Raw genomic sequence first — 20,826 nt, 5'->3', positions numbered from 1 at the left:
CCCAACACACAGAAAACACCTCAAAACCCCACACATCCCCATAATGTATACATCCATGGATAGCTCTGATCTGGGTGAACAACATATCCAAAAATCACCCAGATCCGAGCAGGGGTTCCCAAATTCCATGGAAGTCACATTTGGCCGGCCGCAAGAATGGCTTTCCTGCCCAAAACAGTTCCACAGATTTAAGCTGTGCGGCCGGTCTGTCTTCTCCTTCAAAGTTAGTATGGGCCATAATCCTGGGGCAGGAGGCTGGCAAACAGCCCCCTCCAAAACACTGTGGCGAGGTTGGTTTCGCTACACATCTCTATTTGCTTATTTTCATTGAGGTACTCCAAGATAGAATCTCTTACAAAACCTTCAAACAGTTTACCCACAACAGATGTTAAAATTTTAAAATGTTAGATGTTAATATTTGTATCCCTTTCTGGACCTCCACCGTACTTATACAGTGGACGTCTGGTCTTTAAAAATGGTGTCCACTGCGGTCACAAGGGCAGCTGGTGCCATAAATCGCCGGGTCTCTGCTGTTTTAATCATAATGACTAGAGAAAGATCCACATATGCCTTTTGTGGTCAAATGTGAGCCTGTACAAGGCTTCCAGGCTTATTAGTAGAATATTCCAATGCTGACCTGCAGATGGCAACACTGTGTTGAAATATACTGAATCCTGTATTCTGTGATGATCAAAAAATCATATACAGTCGTGGCCAAAAGTTTTGAGAATTACATAAATATTGGAAATTGGAAAAGTTGCTGCTTAAGTTTTTATAATAGCAATTTGCATATACTCCAGAATGTTATAAAGAGTGATCAGATGAATTGCATAGTCCTTCTTTGCCATGAAAATTAACTTAATCCCAAAAAAACCTTTCCACTGCATTTCATTGCTGTCATTAAAGGACCTGCTGAGATCATTTCAGTAATCGTCTTGTTAACTCAGGTGAGAATGTTGACGAGCACAAGGCTGGAGATCATTATGTCAGGCTGATTGGGTTAAAATGGCAGACTTGACATGTTAAAAGGAGGGTGATGCTTGAAATCATTGTTCTTCCATTGTTAACCATGGTGACCTGCAAAGAAACGCGTGCAGCCATCATTGCGTTGCATAAAAATGGCTTCACAGGCAAGGATATTGTGGCTACTAAGATTGCACCTCAATCAACAATTTAAAGGATCATCAAGAACTTCAAGGAAAGAGGTTCAATTCTTGTTAAGAAGGCTTCAGGGCATCCAAAAAAGTCCAGCAAGCGCCAGGATCGTCTCCTAAAGAGGATTCAGCTGTGGGATAGGAGTGCCACCAGTGCAGAGCTTGCTCAGGAATGGCAGAAGGCAGGTGTGAGCGCATCTGCACGCACAGTGAGGCGAAGACTTTTGGAAGATGGCCTGGTGTCAAGAAGGGCAGCAAAGAAGCCACTTCTCTCCAAAAAAAAATCAGGGACAGATTGATCTTCTGCATAAAGTTTGGTGAATGGACTGCTGAGGACTGGGGCAAAGTCATATTCTCCGATGAAGCCTCTTTCCGATTGTTTGGGGCATCTGGAAAAAGGCTTGTCCGGAGAAGAAAAGGTGAGCGCTACCATCAGTCCTGTGTCATGCCAACTGTAAAGCATCCTGAGACCATTCATGTGTGGGGTTGCTTCTCATCCAAGGGAGTGGGCTCACTCACAATTTTGCCCAAAAACACAGCCATGAATAAAGAATGGTACCAAAACACCCTCCAACAGCAACTTCTTCCAACAATCCAACAACAGTTTGGTGAAGAACAATGCATTTTCCAGCACGATGGAGCACCGTGCCATAAGGCAAAAGTGATGACTAAATGGCTCGGGGACCAAAACATTGACATTTTGGGTCCATGGCCTGGAAACTCCCCAGATCTTAATCCCATTGAGAACTTGTGGTCAATCCTCAAGAGGCGGGTGGACAAACAAAAACCCACTAATTCTGACAAACTCCAAGAAGTGATTATGAAAGAATGGGTTGCTATCAGTCAGGAATTGGCCCAGAAGTTGATTGAGAGCATGCCCAGTCGAATTGCAGAGGTCCTGAAAAAGAAGGGCCAACACTGCAAATACTGACTCTTTGAATAAATGTCATGTAATTGTCGATAAAAGCCTTTGAAACGTATGAAGTGCGTGTAATTATATTTCACTACATCACAGAAACAACTGAAACAGAGATCTAAAAGCAGTTTAGCAGCAAACTTTGTGAAAACTAATATTTGTGTCATTCTCAAAACTTTTGGCCACGACTGTACACTGTGAGGCAGTGGCAGGTCTCATATATGAAGGAAGGTGTGTATCTCCCAGAATGGTGCAGAAAAATAATTAAGGAGATACATATTGTGGTTTGCTGTGGTGCACCTGAGACGTGAGTGTCCACTAATATAGATAGTGAACACTGTTGTGTAGCTGGTAACAGCTAATCCGGGCCTGGCTTTTACTGGGAGTAAGCAAAGAGCTGGGTGGGTGCTTACTCCCCACGATCAACTCCGGGGTTTATACGTGGCCCATGTCCACGATCAGTGATGGTCAGTTCACAGTGTTCGCCAGCGAACACATGCGGGCTGCCATCTTGACTCACCCATCCGGCGATGCGCAGGTATACCCTTACCTGTGCCGGGAGCCGGTCTGAAATCAAATGCGGTCACTGGAAGCAGGCAGTTCTGAGAACAGCCGCCGGGGGCCTTCATCGGGCTGTTCTCGGAACTGCCTGCTCCCGATGACCGCATTCGATTTCAGACCGGCTCCTGACACAGGCACAGGTAAGGGCTTACCTGTGCATCGCCGGACGGGTGAGTCAAGATGGCAGCCCGCATGTGTTCGCTGGCGAACACAGCGAACTGACCATCACTGTCCACGATTGCGTTTAAAAGTCAGCAGCATGAGGCATGGTGTGTCTTTTGTGTGAGAGGCCGCAGATCACACCCTGCAAGGTGCGTGTGAAGCAAACACTAGCCTGATCCGGGCATCCTCAAACTGCAGCCCTCCAGCTGTTGTAAAACTACAACTCCCACAATGCCATGCTGTAGGCTGATATCTGTAGGCTGTTCGGGCATGCTGGGAGTTGTAGTTTTGCAACAGCTGGAGGGCCGCAGTTTGAGGATGCCTGCGTAGACGCTTCTAAAAAAGCCCTGAGACTGCTTGACTGTATTGTGGATTACATGAACTGATTACTTGTCCCGGCTGAACTGAACTGTAAGTTGGCTGGAACATGCAATAAACTTTATTGAAGTGACTTTATTGTGTCCCTGCCTGTCTTTAAGGCCCCTTTCACACGGGCGAGTATTCCGCGCGGATGCGATGCGTGAGTTGAACGCATTGCACCCGCACTAAATACCGACCCATTCATTTCTATGGGGCTGTTCACATGAGCGGTGATTTTCACGCATCACTTGTGCGTTGCGTGAAAATCGCAGCATGCTCTATATTCTGCGTTTTTCACGCAACGCATGCCCCATAGAAGTGAATGGGGTTACGTGAAAATCGCAAGCATCCGCAAGCAAGTGCGGATGCGGTGCGATTTTCACGCACGGTTGCTAGGAGACAATCGGGATGGAGACCCGATCATTATTATTTTCCCTTATAACATGGTTATAAGGGAAAATAATAGCATTCTGAATACAGAATGCATAGTAAAATAGCGCTGGAGGGGTTAAAAAAAATAAAAACTAATTTAACTCACCTTAATCCACTTGCATCTCATCTGTCTCCTTCTTTGCTGAACAGGACCTGTGGTGAGTATTCATTCCAGGAACAGGACCTGTGGTGACGTCACTCCGGTCATCACATGATCCATCACATGATCTTTTACCATGGTGATGGGTCATGTGATGGATCATGTGATGACCGGAGTTACGTCACCACAGGTCCTGTTCCTGGAATGAATGCTCACCACAGGTCCTGTTCAGCAAAGAAGGAGACAGACGAGAGCAAGTGGATTAAGGTGAGTTAAATAATTTTTATTTATTTTTTAACCCCTCCAGCGCAATTTTACTATGCATTCTGTATTAAGAATGCTATTATTTTCCCTTATAACCATGTTATAAGGGAAAATAATACAATCTACACAACCCTGATCCCAAGCCCGAACTTCTGTGAAGAAATTCGGGTTTGGGTACCAAACAGGCGCGATTTTTCTCACGCGAGGGCAAAACGCACAATCCGCGCGTGTTCCCGCAACGCACCTGCACATTTTCCCGCAATGCCCGTCTGAAAGAGGCCTTAAATTGGTCATAGGAGCCCACAGCGTTACAACACTGTAAAATGGCATATCATTACCCTCCAAAACGAGCACCCACACAACTTTCTCCCAGTTCCAGTGATAATAATGTATATAGATTTTTCTGCTTTATTGCTTTTGCACAATAAAAACCCTTTTTGTGAAAAAATTATTTGATTTTATCCCACTAGATTCTTTGAGTCAACATGGAATGTTTTTTTGCAGGATGAATTGACATTTCTATTGTTACCATTCTGGAAAAAATCTACCCAGGATGCTGAACATTATGGGAATAAATTCCCTAAATAGTCCGCTTCCCCATTCCAGTGATTTGCATCTGCAAGAGCTACAGTAGCAGTTAATTTACCATCCTACCTCAAGAATTCCACAGCATTACTTAGGGATATCAAAGGAATACCCTGGCGTTCACACTATTTATTTTTAACACATGATTTGGTGTCGTATTTAAATATTAAAGGGCATTGTTTCCCAGATTTATAGCAGTAAAGCAATTTGACCAAACCAGTGCACTGGTCAGCATAAGATAGCGTTGCCATTAAACCTAGAGGCTTCACTCTCTCTACAACTGGCACGCTCTCTGTTCTTTGATTGACAGGGCCAAGTGTGATGATGTTTTCACTACCTGGTCCTGTCAATCAATGTACAGAGGGTGCAGCAGTTGCAGAAAGGAAAGCCTCTAGATGTAATAACAAGCCTCCGTTGCTCCTAAAGGCTCATTTCCATATATTAAAAGCAAATTTTTCTCAGAAATGCTGGCAGAGTTGAGGATGATACCAAGATGGATATCTTCTGCTGACCAGCTCACATCTCAAATCAGCCTGTTTTACTACTATAAACTTGGTGACAGAAGCCATTTAAGTACATATTTGGCCTTGTCTGTCTTATTCACAGGAGCCCAGAACTGTATACAATACTCCATGTGTGGTCTGACTAGTGATTTGTAAAGTGGCAGAACTACAGTCAGGTCCATAAATATTGGGACATGGACACAATTCTAACATTTTTGGCTCTATACACCACCACAATGGATTTACCTGCAGACCGTCAGCTTTAATTTGAGGGTATTTACATCCAAATCAGGTGAACGGTGCAGGAATTACAACAGTTTGCATATGTGCCTCCCACTTGTTAAGGGACCAAAAGTAATGGGACAGAATAATAATCATAAATCAAACTTTCACTTTTTAGTACTTGGTTGCAAATCCTTTGCAGTCAATTACAACCTGAAGTCTGGAACTCATAGACATCACCAGACGCTGGGTTTCATCCTTGGTGATGCTCTGCCAGGCCTCTACTGCAACTGTCTTCTTGGGGCATTGTTCTACTTCTTGGGGCCTCTACTGCTTGTTCTTGGGGCATTTTCCCTTCAATTTTGTCTTCAGCAAGTGAAATGCATGCTCAATCGGATTCAGGTCCGGTGATTGACTTGGCCATTGCAGAACATTCCAGTTCTTTCCCTTAAAAAGCTCTTTGGTTGCTTTTGCAGTATGCTTTGGGTCATTGTCCATCTGCACTGTGAAGCGCTGTCCAATGAGTTCTGAAGCATTTGGCTGAATATGAGCAGATAATATTGCCCAAAACACTTCAGAATTCATCCTGCTGCTTTTGTCAGCAGTCACATCATCGATAAATACAAGAGAAGCAGTTCCATTGGCAGCCATACATGCCCACGCCATGACACTACCACCACCATGCTTCACTGATGAGGTGGTATGCTTAGGATCATGAGCAGTTCCTTTCCTTCTCCATACTTTTCTCTTCCCATCACTCTGGTAGAAGTTGATCTTGGTCTCATCTGTCCATCGGATGTTGTTCCAGAACTGTGAAGGTTTTTTTAGATATCGTTTGGCAAACTCTAATCTGGCCTTCCTGTTCTTGAGGCTCACCAATGGTTTCCATCTTGTGGTGTACCCTCTGTATTCACTCTGGTGAAGTCTTCTCTTGATTGTTGACTTTGACACACATACACCTACCTCCTGGAGAGTGTTCTTGATCTGGACAACTGTTGTGAAGGGTGTTTTCTTCACCAGGGAAAGAATTCTTCGGTCATCCACCACAGTTGTTTTCCGTGGTCTTCCGGGTCTTTTAGTGTTGCTGAGCTCACCGGTGCATTCCTTCTTTTTAAGAATGCTCCAAACAGTTGTTTGGCCATGCCTAATGTTTTTGCTATCTCTCTGATGGGTTTGTTGTGTTTTTTCAGCCTAATGATGGCTTGCTTCACTGATAGTGACAGCTCTTTGGATCTCATCTTGAGAGTTGACAGCAACATGTACAAATGCAAATAGCACACTGGAAATGAACTCTGGACTTTTTATCTGCTCATTGTAATTGGGATAATGAGGGAATAACACACACTTGGCCATGGAACAGCTGAGAAGCCAATTGTCCCATTACTTTTGGTCCCTTAACAAGTGGGAGGCACATATGCAAACTGTTGTAATTCCTGCACCGTTCACCTGATTTGGATGTAAATACCCTCAAATTAAAGCTGACGGTCTGCAGATAAAGCACATCTTGTTCGTTTCATTTTGAATCCATTGTGGTGGTGTATAGAGCCAAAAATGCTACAATTGTGTCGATGTCCCAATATTTACGGACCTGACTGTATGTTCTTGTCACGTGCATCTGTGCCCCTTTTGATGTAAACAATCTTATTACCTTTAGCACCAGCTGCTACAGTTAAGTCCTAAGTCCTTTTCCATGTCAGCATTACCCAGTGTTTTACCATTTAACATGTACTGGTGACTTGCATAATTCTTTCCCGTGTGCATATCCTTAATTTGTCAGTGTTAAACCTCGTCTTCCACTTCTCTGCCCAAGCCTCCAAGCTATCCACATCCGTCTGTGTTGTCTCCAAAAATGAATATTTTACTGTGCAACCCCTCTAAGATAATCTATAAATATATTAAAGAGAATAGGGCCCAGTACTGACCCCTGTCATACACCACTGGTGATGGTGACCCGATCTGAGTATGTACTGTTAATACTCACCCTCTGTTACTTAGGTCAATACACACATTTCCCCCCAGTCCCAGCATTCTCATTTTATGTACTAAGCTTTTAAGTGGCACAGTATCAAATGCTTTAGAGAAGTCAAGATACTGTATGTGAAATCCATTGATTCACTTTGGTTTAGTGTAGAACTTACCTCTTCATACAAACTGATTAGATCACTTTGACAGGACTGATTCCTCATAAACCTGTGCTGATACGGTGTTACACAAAGTTTTTGATACTGCAGGCTAGCATTTCTTAGAAAATCTTAAAACAATTTACCCACAAAACATGTTAGTCTTACAGGTCCATAGTTTCCAGGCTCTGTGTTTGACACCTTTTTAAGCACTGGCTAAGCGCCAATCCTATGGAACAGACCCTGTCATTAGAGAGTTCCAAGATATATCAGAAATAAGGGTCTGTCTATTACATTACATTATTCTCTTAGAATGTACAGTATGCCATCTGGACAAGGTGATTTGTCTATTTTAATCTTTTTAAGGCGCCGCAGCACTTCCTACTGGGTCACATTGTATATGCATTTCATTCAACATTTAATTTTCCTCAGTAAATATAGTGGAGAAAAAAAATATTTGAGATATATTCGTCTTCTCATCATCACCTTCTACAACTCCTCCCTCATCACTCTTTCAGTTTTTAACTTTTTACCATCTATATAATTGAAGAACATTTTAGAGATCTCTCAGAGCAATGACCCTCTTTGTCTTCAGCTTGGCTGCCTTTGGCTGCATTCACATAAATGTCATGGAAATGTCCCTTTGGTGACTGCAAAGTGCCGAACCACAAACACAGGAGATGCTAAGTACACATGGACTGTGCCCATGTTTTGCAGATCCGCAGTTTTGTGGACCGCAAAACAAACACTGCCATGTCACAGTCATGTGAATGCAGTGTTAATATTTAAAATATATTATTTTTTTCCTCATCAACCTCTACAACTCCTCCCTCAACACTCTTTAAAGAGCCAAAACTTTCAGGTTTAAACTTTTTACTATCTATATAACTGAAAGACATTTTAGGTTTAGTTTTACTCTCTCAGCAATGAGCCTCTTTGTCTCCAGCTTGGCTGCCTTTGGCTGCATTCACATGACTATATCATGGCCATTTATTTAAAAAATGGACGTCTCTAAATTCTACTCCAACCACAAAGGGGATGGGGGAAAGAAAGAGAAAGGGGCGCACAATAGGGTAGTATGTTCAGATGAGTTATAAAGCAAAGTAAGAGATCAGGAGGCTCACCTTGTAAGGTTGTGCTAAAGATAGGCACAACCCTATGGAAGACTTGTGTGAATCAGACCTATTCACCAGGACTTCAGCCGCACGGAGAGTTTCATTCGGGTTGGATGTCCAGTCCCCCCAAAAGATACTTGCAATAGAAAAGGATCTGTTTGGGCGAGAATTCACTGGTGGAGCCGGTTGTGATGTTCAGTTAAATCATTCTTCTTTATTTGAAGAAAACACACCTATATAAAAGAACTTTTATTATTTGTTCTTTTATATATGTGCGTTTTCTTCAAATAAAGAAGAATGTTTTAACTAAACATCACGACCGGCTCCACCAGTGAATTCGCGCCCAAACAGATCCTTTTCTATATCATGGCCATGTCCATTTTAGGGACTGCAAAACGCGGATCCACAAAACATGGGACATGCGGAGTGAACGAAGCTGGTGCACATGTTTTGCGGATCCATAGTTTGTGGTTCGCAAAATGGACATGGCAGGACATAGTCATGTGAATGCAGCCTTAATATTTCTGTTAAATATTCTATTGTTTTTCTTATACTGCTTTTAGTGCTTCTTGGCTACCTTCCTGTTTTAGTGAATTAAATGCTTTCTTTTTGTTATATATTGCCCCCTTTACATTTCTAATTATCAACATTTAATTTTTATTGTTCCTGACCCTTTTATTCCAATAAGGTATATACCTCTCACAATGAAAGTTTAGGAATGTCATTTTCTGGTGGTATTTTTAATTTTGAGGACATTGCCCCAGTTAGTCAGGCTCATGGACTCTCTAAGCTGGTTAAGTTTTGCTTTTCAGAAGTTCAGTATTTTTGTGCCTACCTGAAAAAAACACTCTTTTGAATGACAACTGTAAGTTTATTATTTTATGGTCACTATTTCCCAGGTATCTCTCAACCTTCACTTCAGGTTATTCTGTCAGGTATATTGATTAATACTAAGTCCAGCATGGACGTCCCTCTAGTTGCATGCTGTACCAGTTGGGAAAGGTAATTGTCTTTAGTCTTTGATAAGAACTTGTTTCCTATATGAGATCTACAGGTTTCAGTTTCCCAGTCTATATCTGGGTAACATAGTAACATAGTAACATAGTACATAAGGCCGAAAAAAGACATTTGTCCATCCAGTTCGGCCTGTCATCCTACAAGTTGATCCAGAGGAAGGCAAAAAAACCCTGTGAGGTAGAAGCCAATTTTCCTCACTTTAGGGGAATAAAAAATTCCTTCCCGACTCCAATCAGGCAATCAGAATAACTCCCTGGATCAACGACCCCTCTCTAGTAGCTATAGCCTGTAATATTATTACGCTCTAGAAATACATCCAGACCCCTCTTGAATTCCTTTATTGTACTCACCATCACCACCTCCTCAGGCAGAGAGTTCCATAGTCTCACTGCTCTTACCGTAAAGAACCCTTTTCTATGTTTGTGTACAAACCTTCTTTCCTCCAAACGCAGAGGATGTCCCCTCGTCACAGTCACAGTCCTGGGGATAAATAGATGATGGGATAGATCTCTGTACTGCCCCCTGATATATTTATACATAGTAATTAGATCTCCCCTCAGTCTTCTTTTTTCTAACGTGAATAACCCTAATTTTGATAATCTTTCAGGGTACTGTAGTTGCCCCATTCCAGTTATTACTTTAGTTGCCCTCCTCTGGACCCTCTCCAGCTCTGCTATGTCTGCCTTGTTCACAGGAGCCCAGAACTGTACACAGTACTCCATGTGTGGTCTGACCAGTGATTTGTAAAGTAGTAAGAATATGTTCTCATCACGGGCATCTATGCCCCTTTTGATGCAACCCATTATCTTATTGGCCTTGGCAGCAGCTGCCTGACACTGTTTTTTGCAGCTTAGTTTGCTGTTTATTAAAATTCCTAGATCCTTTTCCATGTCAGTGTTACCGAGTGTTTTACCATTTAGTATGTATGGGTGACTTGCATTATTTCTTCCCATGTGCATAACCTTACATTTATCAGTGTTAAACCTCATCTGCCACTTATCTGCCCAAGCCTCCAATCTATCCAGATCCCTCTGTAGTAGTATACTGTCCTCTCCAGTATTAATTACTTTACACAGTTTAGTGTCATCTGCGAAAATTGATATTTTACTATGCAAGCCTTCTACAAGATCATTAATAAATATATTGAAGAGAATAGGGCCCAATACTGACCCCTGAGGTACTCCACTAATGACAGTGACCCAATCTGGGTAGTTGATGTTCCCCATAATAATGACCTCATTATGATTTGCCACCTCGTCTATTTTCATTAGGTGGCTTATAAGAAACTCCTATTAGTATTTTATTATTGTTTTCCCACTTTATATTTCTAACCAATTTGACTTCACAATTTGTTTAATACACCCACTGATATCTTCCTGGATTCTGGGGTTTAGATAGGCCTTTACATAAAGTCAAACCCATTCCCCTTTCCATTTTTGACGTTCCCTTCTACACAGACTGTAACCCTGTAACTTAACTGCTCAGTCATAGCTATTATCCATCCATGTCTCAGTTATTCCTCCTCACACATCAATAATTCCAGCTCACCAATTTTATTGGTCAGACGTCTGGCATTAGTATACATACAATTAAAAAGTTTTTGGAAACATTTTACCCAACTGCTTATGAAGAGTTCTAGTTCCTCTCTTCATTCCAATCCCAGTTCAATTATATCAATCCAGGTCACTATCTTGCCCTCTACTCTTATAATGTACTTAACCTTCCTTCCAGTCCCTAGTTTAAAGAAGACCTTTCAACACTCCTGACATGCCTGTTTTAATAGCATCATGCATTCCCCATGTAATAACGATTCTGAAGCATCTATTCTTATGCCATCCATTTGTTAATTCTTCTAGAAGTTATGAATAAATTGATAGCAGTCTTCAGTAGGGCTACAGAGGGGAGGTAAAAAGTTTGGGGGGAGTGTACCTGCACAGTCTGAAAAAGGCAGCACTGATTGGATAGAGTGAGTCTGTGCAGGTACACACCACCAGTTGGTTACCACCCCTCTGTACTCTTACTGCAGACTGCTAGCAATTCATTCATAACTTCTAGTAGAAATAACAAAATAATGGCACAACATAGAGCCATAAGAATAGGTGCTCCAGAATTGTTATAACATGGGGAATGCATGAAGGTATTAAAACGTGCATGTCAGGAGAGGTGACAGGTCCTCTTTAACCTCTTCAGGACACATGACGTACCGGCCGGCTGTGATCGGAACAAGGTGCCTATTCAAATCATTGAGCAGGCACCTCAGCTAAATGCGCGGGGGGGTCCCGTGACCCCCCCATGTCGGCGATCGCAACAAACCGCAGGTCAATTCAGACCTGCGGTTTGTTGCGCTTTCATCAGTTTCTGATCCCCGTGGTCCCTGACCGCGGGGATCAGAAACTTTATATGCCTAAAATATAGTTTTATTCAACCCCCCCTGCACCCCCGAATGATTTTATGGCGGCGAGAGGTGCAGGAGGAGGGTTGCGGGTGGTGCGGGAGGCGGGCGGTGCGGCAGGCGGGATCGCGATCCCCCGCCCGCCTCCCTTTGAATAATCGTTGGTGTACAGTGAGTATACCAGGGTGTCAGCACATTGCTGACACCCTGATATAAACGGCTGACATCTGTGATGCGATGTCAGCCGTTTAACCCTTTCCATACCACGGTCCATACGGACCGCTGTATGGAAAAGGTTAACAGCTCAGGGAGCTCCCTCCCTCTCCCATCGGGGGGCTGCTGTGCCTTTGCAGCCCCCTGATGGAGAGGGAGAGAGCCCACAGACAGCCCCCCTCCTTACCCTTCCCCGTCTGCGCAGTTCTGTCTACTACTGAGCAGACGGGGAAGGTTCCCATGGCAACAGGACGCCTTCTCAGGCATCCTGCTGTCCATGGTGCTGAATAGATCTGTGCTAAAGGCATAGATCTGTTCAGACAAAGTGTAAGTAAAATACAGTACAAAACACTATATAGCGTACTGTACTGTATTATGCAGACATCAGACCCACTGGATCTGCAAGAACCAAGTGGGTCTGGGTAAAAAAAAAAGTGAAAAAAAGTTTATCACTGATTAAAAATGAAAAAAATAAAATTCCCCACACGTTTTTGGTATCGCCGCGTCCGTAACAACCTGATATATAAAACGGTCATGTTACTTTACCCGAACGGTGAACGCCATAAAAACAAAAATTTAAAACTATGATGAAATTGAAATTTTGCCCACCTTACTTCCCAAAAAAGGTAATAAAAGTGATCAAAAAAGTCGCATGTATGCCAAAATTGTAACAATCAAACCGTCATCTCATCCCGCAAAAATCATACCCTACCCAAGATAATCGCCCAAAAACTGAAAAAACTATGGCTTGTAGACTATGGAAACACTAAAACATGATTTTTTTTAAAATCATTGTGTAAAACTTACATAAATAAAAAAAAGTATACATATTAGGTATCGCTGCGTCCGTATCGACCGGCTCTATAAAAATATCACATGACCTAACCCCTCAGGTGACCACCGTAAAAAAATAAAAAATAAAAACGGAGTAAAAAAAGCCATTTTCTGTCATCTTACGTCACAAAAAGTGTAATAACAAGCGATCAAAAAGCCATATTCACCCCAAAAGAGTGCCAATCAAACCGTCATCTCATCCCGCAAAAATTGAAACCCTACTTAAGATAATCGCCCAAAAACTGAAAAAACTATGGCTCTTAGACTATGGAGACACTAAAACTTTTTTTTGTTTTAAAAATGAAATCATTGTGTAAAACTTACATAAATAAAAAAAATTGTATACATATTAGGTATCGCCGCGTCCGTGACAACCTGCTCTATAAAATTACCACATGATCTAACCTGTCAGATGAATGCTTTTTTGGCACTTTTTTTTTTGTTATTTACAACAATTTCTTGTTACCTTGCCGCACAAAAGTGTAATATAGAGCAACCAAAAATCATTATGTACCCTAAACTAGTACCAACAAAACTGCCACCCTATCCCGTAGTTTCTAAAATGGGGTCACTTTTTTGGAGTTTCTACTCTAGGGGTGCATCAGGGGGGCTTCAAATGGGACATGGTGTCAAAAAAAACAGTCCAGCAAAATCTGCCTTCCAAAAACTGTATGGCATTCCTTTCCTTCTGCGCCCTGCCGTGTGCCCGTACAGCAGTTTACGACCACATATGGGGTGTTTCTGTAAACTACAGAATCAGGGCCATAAATATTGAGTTTTGTTTGGCTGTTAACCCTTGCTTTGTAACTGGAAAAAAAATATTAAAATGGAAAATCTGCCAAAAGTGTGAAATTTTGAAATTGTATTTCTATTTTCCATTAAATCTTGTGCAACACCTAAAGAGTTAACAAAGTTTTTAAAATCAGTTTTGAATACCTTGAGGGGTGTACTTTCTTAGATGGGGTCACTTTTACGGAGTTTCTTCTCTAGGGGTGCATCAGGGGGCTTCAAATGGGACATGGTGTAAATAAACCAGTCCAGCAAAATCTGCCTTCCAAAAACCAAATGGCGCACCTTTCACTCTACGCCCCGCTGTGTGGCCGTACAGTAGTTTACGGCCACATATTGGGTGTTTCTGTAAATGGCAGAGTTAGGGCAATAAAGATACAGTCTTGTTTGGCTGTTAACCCTTGCTTTGTTAGTGGAAAAAATGGGTTAAAATGGAAAATTAGACAAAAAAATTAAATTCTCAAATTTCATCCCTATTTGCCAATAACTCTTGTGCAACACCTAAAGGGTTAACAACGTATGTAAAATCAGTTTTGAATACCTTGAGGGGTGTAGTTTAGATGGGGTCATTTTTGGGTGGTTTATATTATGTAAGCCTCGCAAAGTGACTTCAGACCTGAACTGGTCCCTAAAAATTGGGTTTTTGTAAATTTCTGAAAAATTTCAATTTCAATTTGCTTCTAAACTTCTAAGCCTTGTAACATCCCCAAAAAATGAAATATCATTCCCAAAATAATTCAAACATGAAGTAGACATCACATGAGGGAATGTAAAGTCATCACAATTTTTGGGGGTATTACTATGTATTACAGAAGTAGAGAAACTGAAACTTTGAAATTTGCTAATTTTTCCAAATTTTTGGTAAATTAGGTATTTTTTGGTGCAAAAAAAATATTTTTTTTTACTTCATTTTACCAGTGTCATGAAGTACAATATGTGACGAAAAAACAATCTCAGAATGGCCTGGATAAGTCAAAGCGTTTTAAAGTTATCAGCGCTTAAAGTGACACTGGTCAGATTTGCAAAAAATGGCCTGGTCCTTAAGGTGAAATAAGGCTGTGTCCCTATGGGGTTAAACACTCCTCCTAATATCTCCCCCAATACATTTGAAGAGCAGCCCATGGTTACAATAGAGCCTGTAGCCAACAGAAAAGTAAGCCCAGTTTGCCAGGAACCAAAACCCCTCCTTCCTACATCAGTTTATGGGCCACTTGTTTACCTCCCAAATCTTTTGCTGTCTTTCTGGTGTGTCAGTTTTCCTTTATACCAGATTGATAATTCTCACCTATGGTGCTTTCAGATTACACTGCATTTTGTGGTGACTGGTCTTCATTAAAGACGTTGTCAGGTGTGGCTATGTGGCGCACATAGCCACATCCTCTTGTGGCAGCATCCCCATGTAAATCAAGCCCAAAGTGTTAGTAGGAACCAATTGATTGAATATTGTGAAACCGCTCCTCAAAAACTCGGGTCTGCATCGGAAATATATTTTAATATAAGTAATGTTATTGAAGAAGAGGCAGAGACAGCATAACAACAGCCTGATGGTTATCATAAACCCGTCTGCCCCATAGGCTGATTTTAATTAGTGTGAGTATATAGCTTAGCCTGCTCTCCCTTATTCACTGGAAGCCATTTGGCACCATGAGAGGTATAGTTTGGACTCTTTGGTGGCCATTTGGCACCAGGAGTGGTGTGGAGTGAGCTCGGCATGCATGTTGGTACCTGCATTCCTTGGATATAGTGGAGGCCATTTTGGCACCAAAGATGACAGAAATTAAAGCAGGCCCAGCATGCAGGTGGGACCTACACTCCCTGAATTGTATGGTAGCCGTCTTGGCACATAAAGGGTAGAATTTAGTGTTAGGAACCCGTTTGCAGAGATCGCCTTGACGTGCGGCAGGCGGGCTCAAATTATTTTGTACAAAATGATTTGCCAAGCATCTCTAATTTATAAGTATAGCACTAGCAATTATTATGCATTTTTATACTTTATTTGGTTTGCAGAGAGCTGTTGCATTGCATCTTTTGTTTTACAGTGTTGTTTTCAGCCATAGCAACGTGCCCCTGCGCATTGGGATGTGCTGACTGACCCCTTTTTCTTTGCAACAACAGCCTCATGGTTATCATAAACCTGATATAACTAATTTATAACACAAATCATTATTTTTGTCCTTAAAGGGTTTGTGCCGTTTGGGGGGAGGTTGTTTGGCAAACCCACTTCTTGGTCAGACCTGTGAAGAGAATCTTACTAACTTGACTCCAGTCACTGTTTCCTTGCTTCTTCTCTCCCCAGTTTATGCTGCTCTGCTTTGCTCCCTCGCTGAAACATCCGGTTTGATACGGCCTGCAGCCTACCACGGCAACTTGCTCCCCTTGTGCCACATGACCATTTGTCAAGACATAAGGGGAGCAAGTCACCGCTGGGGGCTACCAATTGCAGGCTGCATCAAACTGGACTGAGGAAGAACAGCAAAGACCAAGATAGAAGGAGCAGGGAGCCAGCATCAGAAAGCATGTAAGTAGGCTTCCCTTAACAGGTCTGGCCAAGAGCGGAACCCCCCAAATGTGCACAAAATCTAAAATACTGGTTCAAAGCCATATAAATAAAAGATGATTTTTATTTATTTATTTATTTATTTATTTATTTAATGCAGGGAATCTTGAACTGCCTCCACCAATCAGCATGGTGCGTTCTCAGTGGCATAGCCAGCCATACACTGGTGGCTCTTACAGTTACGTAGCAGTGGGCAGCTCTGGCATTGATGTGGACAATCTAGCAGAACCACTACCCACAGACAAAGAAGTTCTCAAGGTAAAGTACATGTTTTTTTACTTCCGATTTTTTATTGTATCTCCTATATAGAGTACTGTACTTGTGTCATCAGGCTGCACAAAATATCGATTCTAACAAAAAGTACATTTATGCTCTGCTCGGAGCTGACTTTGGTGGTTCTATTGGGCTATATGATTTTTATTTTTATTTCTCTTTGTTCAATTTTTTAAAGCGTTAACAGTTCTTAAACACTGGCACTATTGGTCTCATGTAGACATGATTGAATTTTTTAAAAATTCGATTGAGCCGGTTCGCTGAATTTTTCGAAAAGCTTAGATCCAAATTTATTTGTGGCAAATCGTGTTAAAAAACAGCTATTTCCTGGCTGCAGAGAGCCTGTATAGTGGTGTAGAACATTGTGCCTTGCAGTAACATGCACAGGGAGTCTGCTGTGGTAGTGAAACAATACTGTGAGTCAGTATGACATGCAGATGAGAGGCGTCGCACTTAGAATCACTGCACACTTCACTTATATGGGCAGTTATGGGGCCAAAATTACCAAATAACTCAAGTGTGAACTCAGTCTTACAGATCAATGTTAGCGGCAGGTATAAGGAACCCTGCAGAGGCCCAAGATCCTTCTATTGTGTGAAAGAGCCCACTCCTTTTACACCGTCATCAGCTGATTCCACATAGATGTCTACAGAACCTGTTCTATTAAACGCTTATACAATTAGAGCCCTCCGACAGAGTGGAGAGGGTGTCAGCAGTAAGTATTTTGCCCTTTCTCTGATCCGTCAGAACAATAACCTCCAAAAAATGGATCCTATCTGTTAAGCATTCGCCTTCACTCGGTCAGCATTTGGTCAGTAATCCATCAGTATTGCTAAAGCCCAAAAAAAAAACAGGAGTGGATCCAAAACAGAGATGACACGTGAATGGAATATTTGAATGTCTTCTGTGTTTTGTACCCACTCCTGCTTTTGGCTACCAAATCATAAGCCAATTCTGATGGGACCATACAGGCCTTACAGCTGCTACATAGACAGTATCTGTTTTGCGTCTCATTTTTTCTTCCTACTGACAGTTCAGAAGACGGGTCAAATAAATAATGTCAACAAGGCCAATCAGGGACACTAGTGGCCCAGTCACAGAGAGGGGAGGGTGGAAACAGCATGAGAAGTCCACAGAGTGGCCCAATGACATAGTGGAGAGGTGGCAGCAGCATGAGGAGACCACAGAGTGGCAAAATGACATAGTCTGTAGGTGGCAACAGCAACATCAGGAGACCACAGAGTGACCCGGGGAACACAGAGTGGGGATGTGGGTGGCAATAACTACCCGCTGACGATGATGAGTGTAAGAAGGAGCACTTGGCATCAGATGTGTGGCAGCATCAGAATAGTAGCTGAGGCAGGTACCCAGAAGAAACCAATCTCTTTTGTTGAGGTTTGGGTGAGGCAGCATGGATGATCTAATTTGATACATCAGGCATTGGTGGGTGGAAATCCTGATTGATCCACGCCTGATTCATCTTCACAAAAGGTCAGTCTCTCCACATTTTGGACAGGCGAGTTCTCCTTTGGGTAACTATGGCCCCCGCTGCACTAAACACCCGCTCTGATGCCACTCTACTGGCCTGGTAGGACAGCTTTTCCAGGGAAAACTCGGCCAGTTGCGGCCACAAATCCAGTTTGACTGCCCAGTAGTTCAGCGGATTTTCAATGTGGGATGGCAGGGTGCTGTCCAAGTATGCCAGCACCTGCTGGTTCAGGTTCTGCTCCAGGTCTAGATACTGCTGCTGGTGAGTAGTTTCTTCACTAGGCGGGTGAAGAAAGCTGCTCATCGGTGACTCTAGACTCAGGCTGCTGCTGATAGAGCTGGTACTGCTCCTGCCACTCCATCCCTCCCCAGCAGCTATGGCAGGGGAACGCGAGCGCAGAGGGCACCAGCGGTCAGACCTGTGAGAGGAGGGGCGATGGCGCAGATAGGCAGCGGCCAACTGACTACATAGGATGTCTCTATAGTAGTTCAGTTTGTCCTCCCTCTCAGCGGGTGTAAAAAAATCCCCCATTTTGGACCGGTAGCGAGGGTCCAACAAGGTAAAGAGCCAGAAGTCATCCCTCTGCCGAATGGTGACAATTCGGCTGTCATTACTGTGGGGATTCGCTCTGGTAGGCATGGTAAGCGGACGCAGTACAGAGGCAAAAACAAGGTTGTAAAGCAAAGTTCAGTGTTTTATTCACACATAAGGAAAAACAAGCCAAAAGTTACGGTGTTCAGTTTTGGTGCCTGTTCACACCACACAAAGTCCACAGTGCAAAAAACCTTCACCTGGTCAGCAGTTTTCCACCCGCAGTCCACAGCAGGCTTTAGAGGCCTGTTTCCCCAACATGCAGCTCTCAAGACACAGACTCCACAGCTTCTCTGACATGGAGGATAATCCACCCTAGCTGAACGTGCTGGCTGGGTTTTTATATCCCAGCCCAAAACCCGGCCTGGAACCGTGGGGAACAGCCACCCACCCTGCTCTTTGGCTGCTCCCAATAAGTACCATCCCGGATCGGCTTTACAGCCATACTAACAGCTGAAGTGTCAGTATACTGTCCTCATACACGTTAGCACGGTGTGTAATCTGACATGTAGCTAAACCTTTTGTCCTCTGAGAGAAAAGAGACTTTTCCGCTTTAAGGTTCTCTTTATTACTCGTAGACTGACAGAAAAGGTGAAACTACAGAATAAAACAGTAGTATTTTAGAACATAAATATCATGGTACATGGCATAAGACACAGAATAATCTGCTATACATTCAGTATATGAGATAATACAATGATAGTGAGCTATCAGATACAATAAACATAATAAACTGCATTAAATGACACAGATAGTGCTCTTACCGACTATGCTCAAAAACAGGCTGAATAACAGATGATGTGGCAGGAAAACCAGTGAGAGTGTGCAGCTCCTAACATAAGATGGCGGCTGCTTGCTGTACCAGCACAAGACTAGAAAGAACCAGGAACTACCCACAATGCTCTGGGACTCCCATAATGCATAGAGAAAAACAGGCAGGATGAAATACCTAAACTCATCAATAGATGGTGCTGTTACCACACAATGTAATGCAAATGAATTACAACATAGTAAATGCAATATCAATTGCTAAACAGACAGAAACAACTGGATCTTTACCTGGGGACAGAACACTCCCCGCTTGACGTCAACCAGGGCCGGTACAAGGCAGGGGCCGAAGGAGCGGGTGCCCTGGGCGCTACAAGGAGGGGGGCGCAGGTGGGCCGGCAAGCCTGAGTGCCGCAAGGCCGCGGCCCTGGTGACAAGTGGGGGCGGCCGCGGCCGGCGGCAGGGCAGAGCAGGAGATGAGCGCTTCCATTGCGGAAGCGCTCATCTCCATAGTCATCTGTATTGCAGTCCTCAGGACTGCAATACAGATGCCTGCGCTGCGGCAGAGGAGGGAGAGGTGTGTCCCCTCCTGTTCCTCTGATAGGCTGCCGGCCTAATGCTGGCAGCCTATCAGAGGCCGGTGCAGGCGGCGCGATGACGTCATCGCGTCGCCTGACTGCCGTATAGCGAGGGACACAGACGGAAGAGGCGGCCTGCATCGCATCACATTGCTGGAGGTAAGTATAAGTTTTTTTTATTTATTTTTTTATTTATATAGGTACAATACTGGGCTGGGCTGGCACATAAGGGGGGACTACTGGGCTGGGCTGGCACATGATAAGGGGGGCTGCCTACTGGGCTGGCACATGATAAGGGGGGACTACTGGGCTGGGCTGGCACATAAGGGGGGCTACTGGGCTGGCACATGATAAGGGGGGACTACTGGGCTGGCACATGATAAGGGGGGCTACTGGCACATGATAAGGGGGGCTACTGGCACATAAGGGGGGCTACTGGCCCATAAGGGGGCTACTGGCACATAAGGGGGGCTATTGGCACATAAGGGGGGCTACTGGCCCATAAGGGGGCTATTGGCAATAAGGGGGGCTACTGGCACATGATATGGGGGGCTACTGGCACATGATATGGGGGCACTCTGGCTACTGGCACATGATATGGGGGGGGGGCTCTGGCTACTGGCACATGATATGGGGGCACTCTGGCTACTGGCACATGATATGGGGGGGGGCTCTGGCTACTGGCACATGATATGGGGGGGGCTCTGGCTACTGGCACATGATATGGGGGCATCTATGGGGGCACATCTTACTGCAGATTATTTAGGGGCATCTACTGAGGCTAAAAAGAAGATATTTTATATGGGGGGCTCTGTATAGGGGCATTTTATA

At 43.5% G+C, this 20,826-nt stretch overlaps 1 protein-coding gene across 1 annotated transcript in view; it reads left to right on the top strand.

Moving 5' to 3' along the window:
- LOC121005653 (peroxisomal N(1)-acetyl-spermine/spermidine oxidase-like) overlaps positions 1-20,826 on the top strand; it is a 74,573-nt gene that overhangs the window by 39,705 nt on the left and 14,042 nt on the right. Inside the window, exon 6 of the mRNA XM_040438426.1 lies at positions 16,397-16,554. Within this exon, the coding sequence (XP_040294360.1) occupies positions 16,397-16,554 (158 nt within the window). The remainder of the gene's footprint in view (positions 1-16,396; positions 16,555-20,826) is intronic.

This window comes from Bufo bufo, chromosome 6 (assembly GCF_905171765.1).
Source record: "Bufo bufo chromosome 6, aBufBuf1.1, whole genome shotgun sequence".
NCBI lineage: Eukaryota > Metazoa > Chordata > Amphibia > Anura > Bufonidae > Bufo > Bufo bufo.
This window is presented reverse-complemented; position numbering and strand designations above follow the sequence as displayed.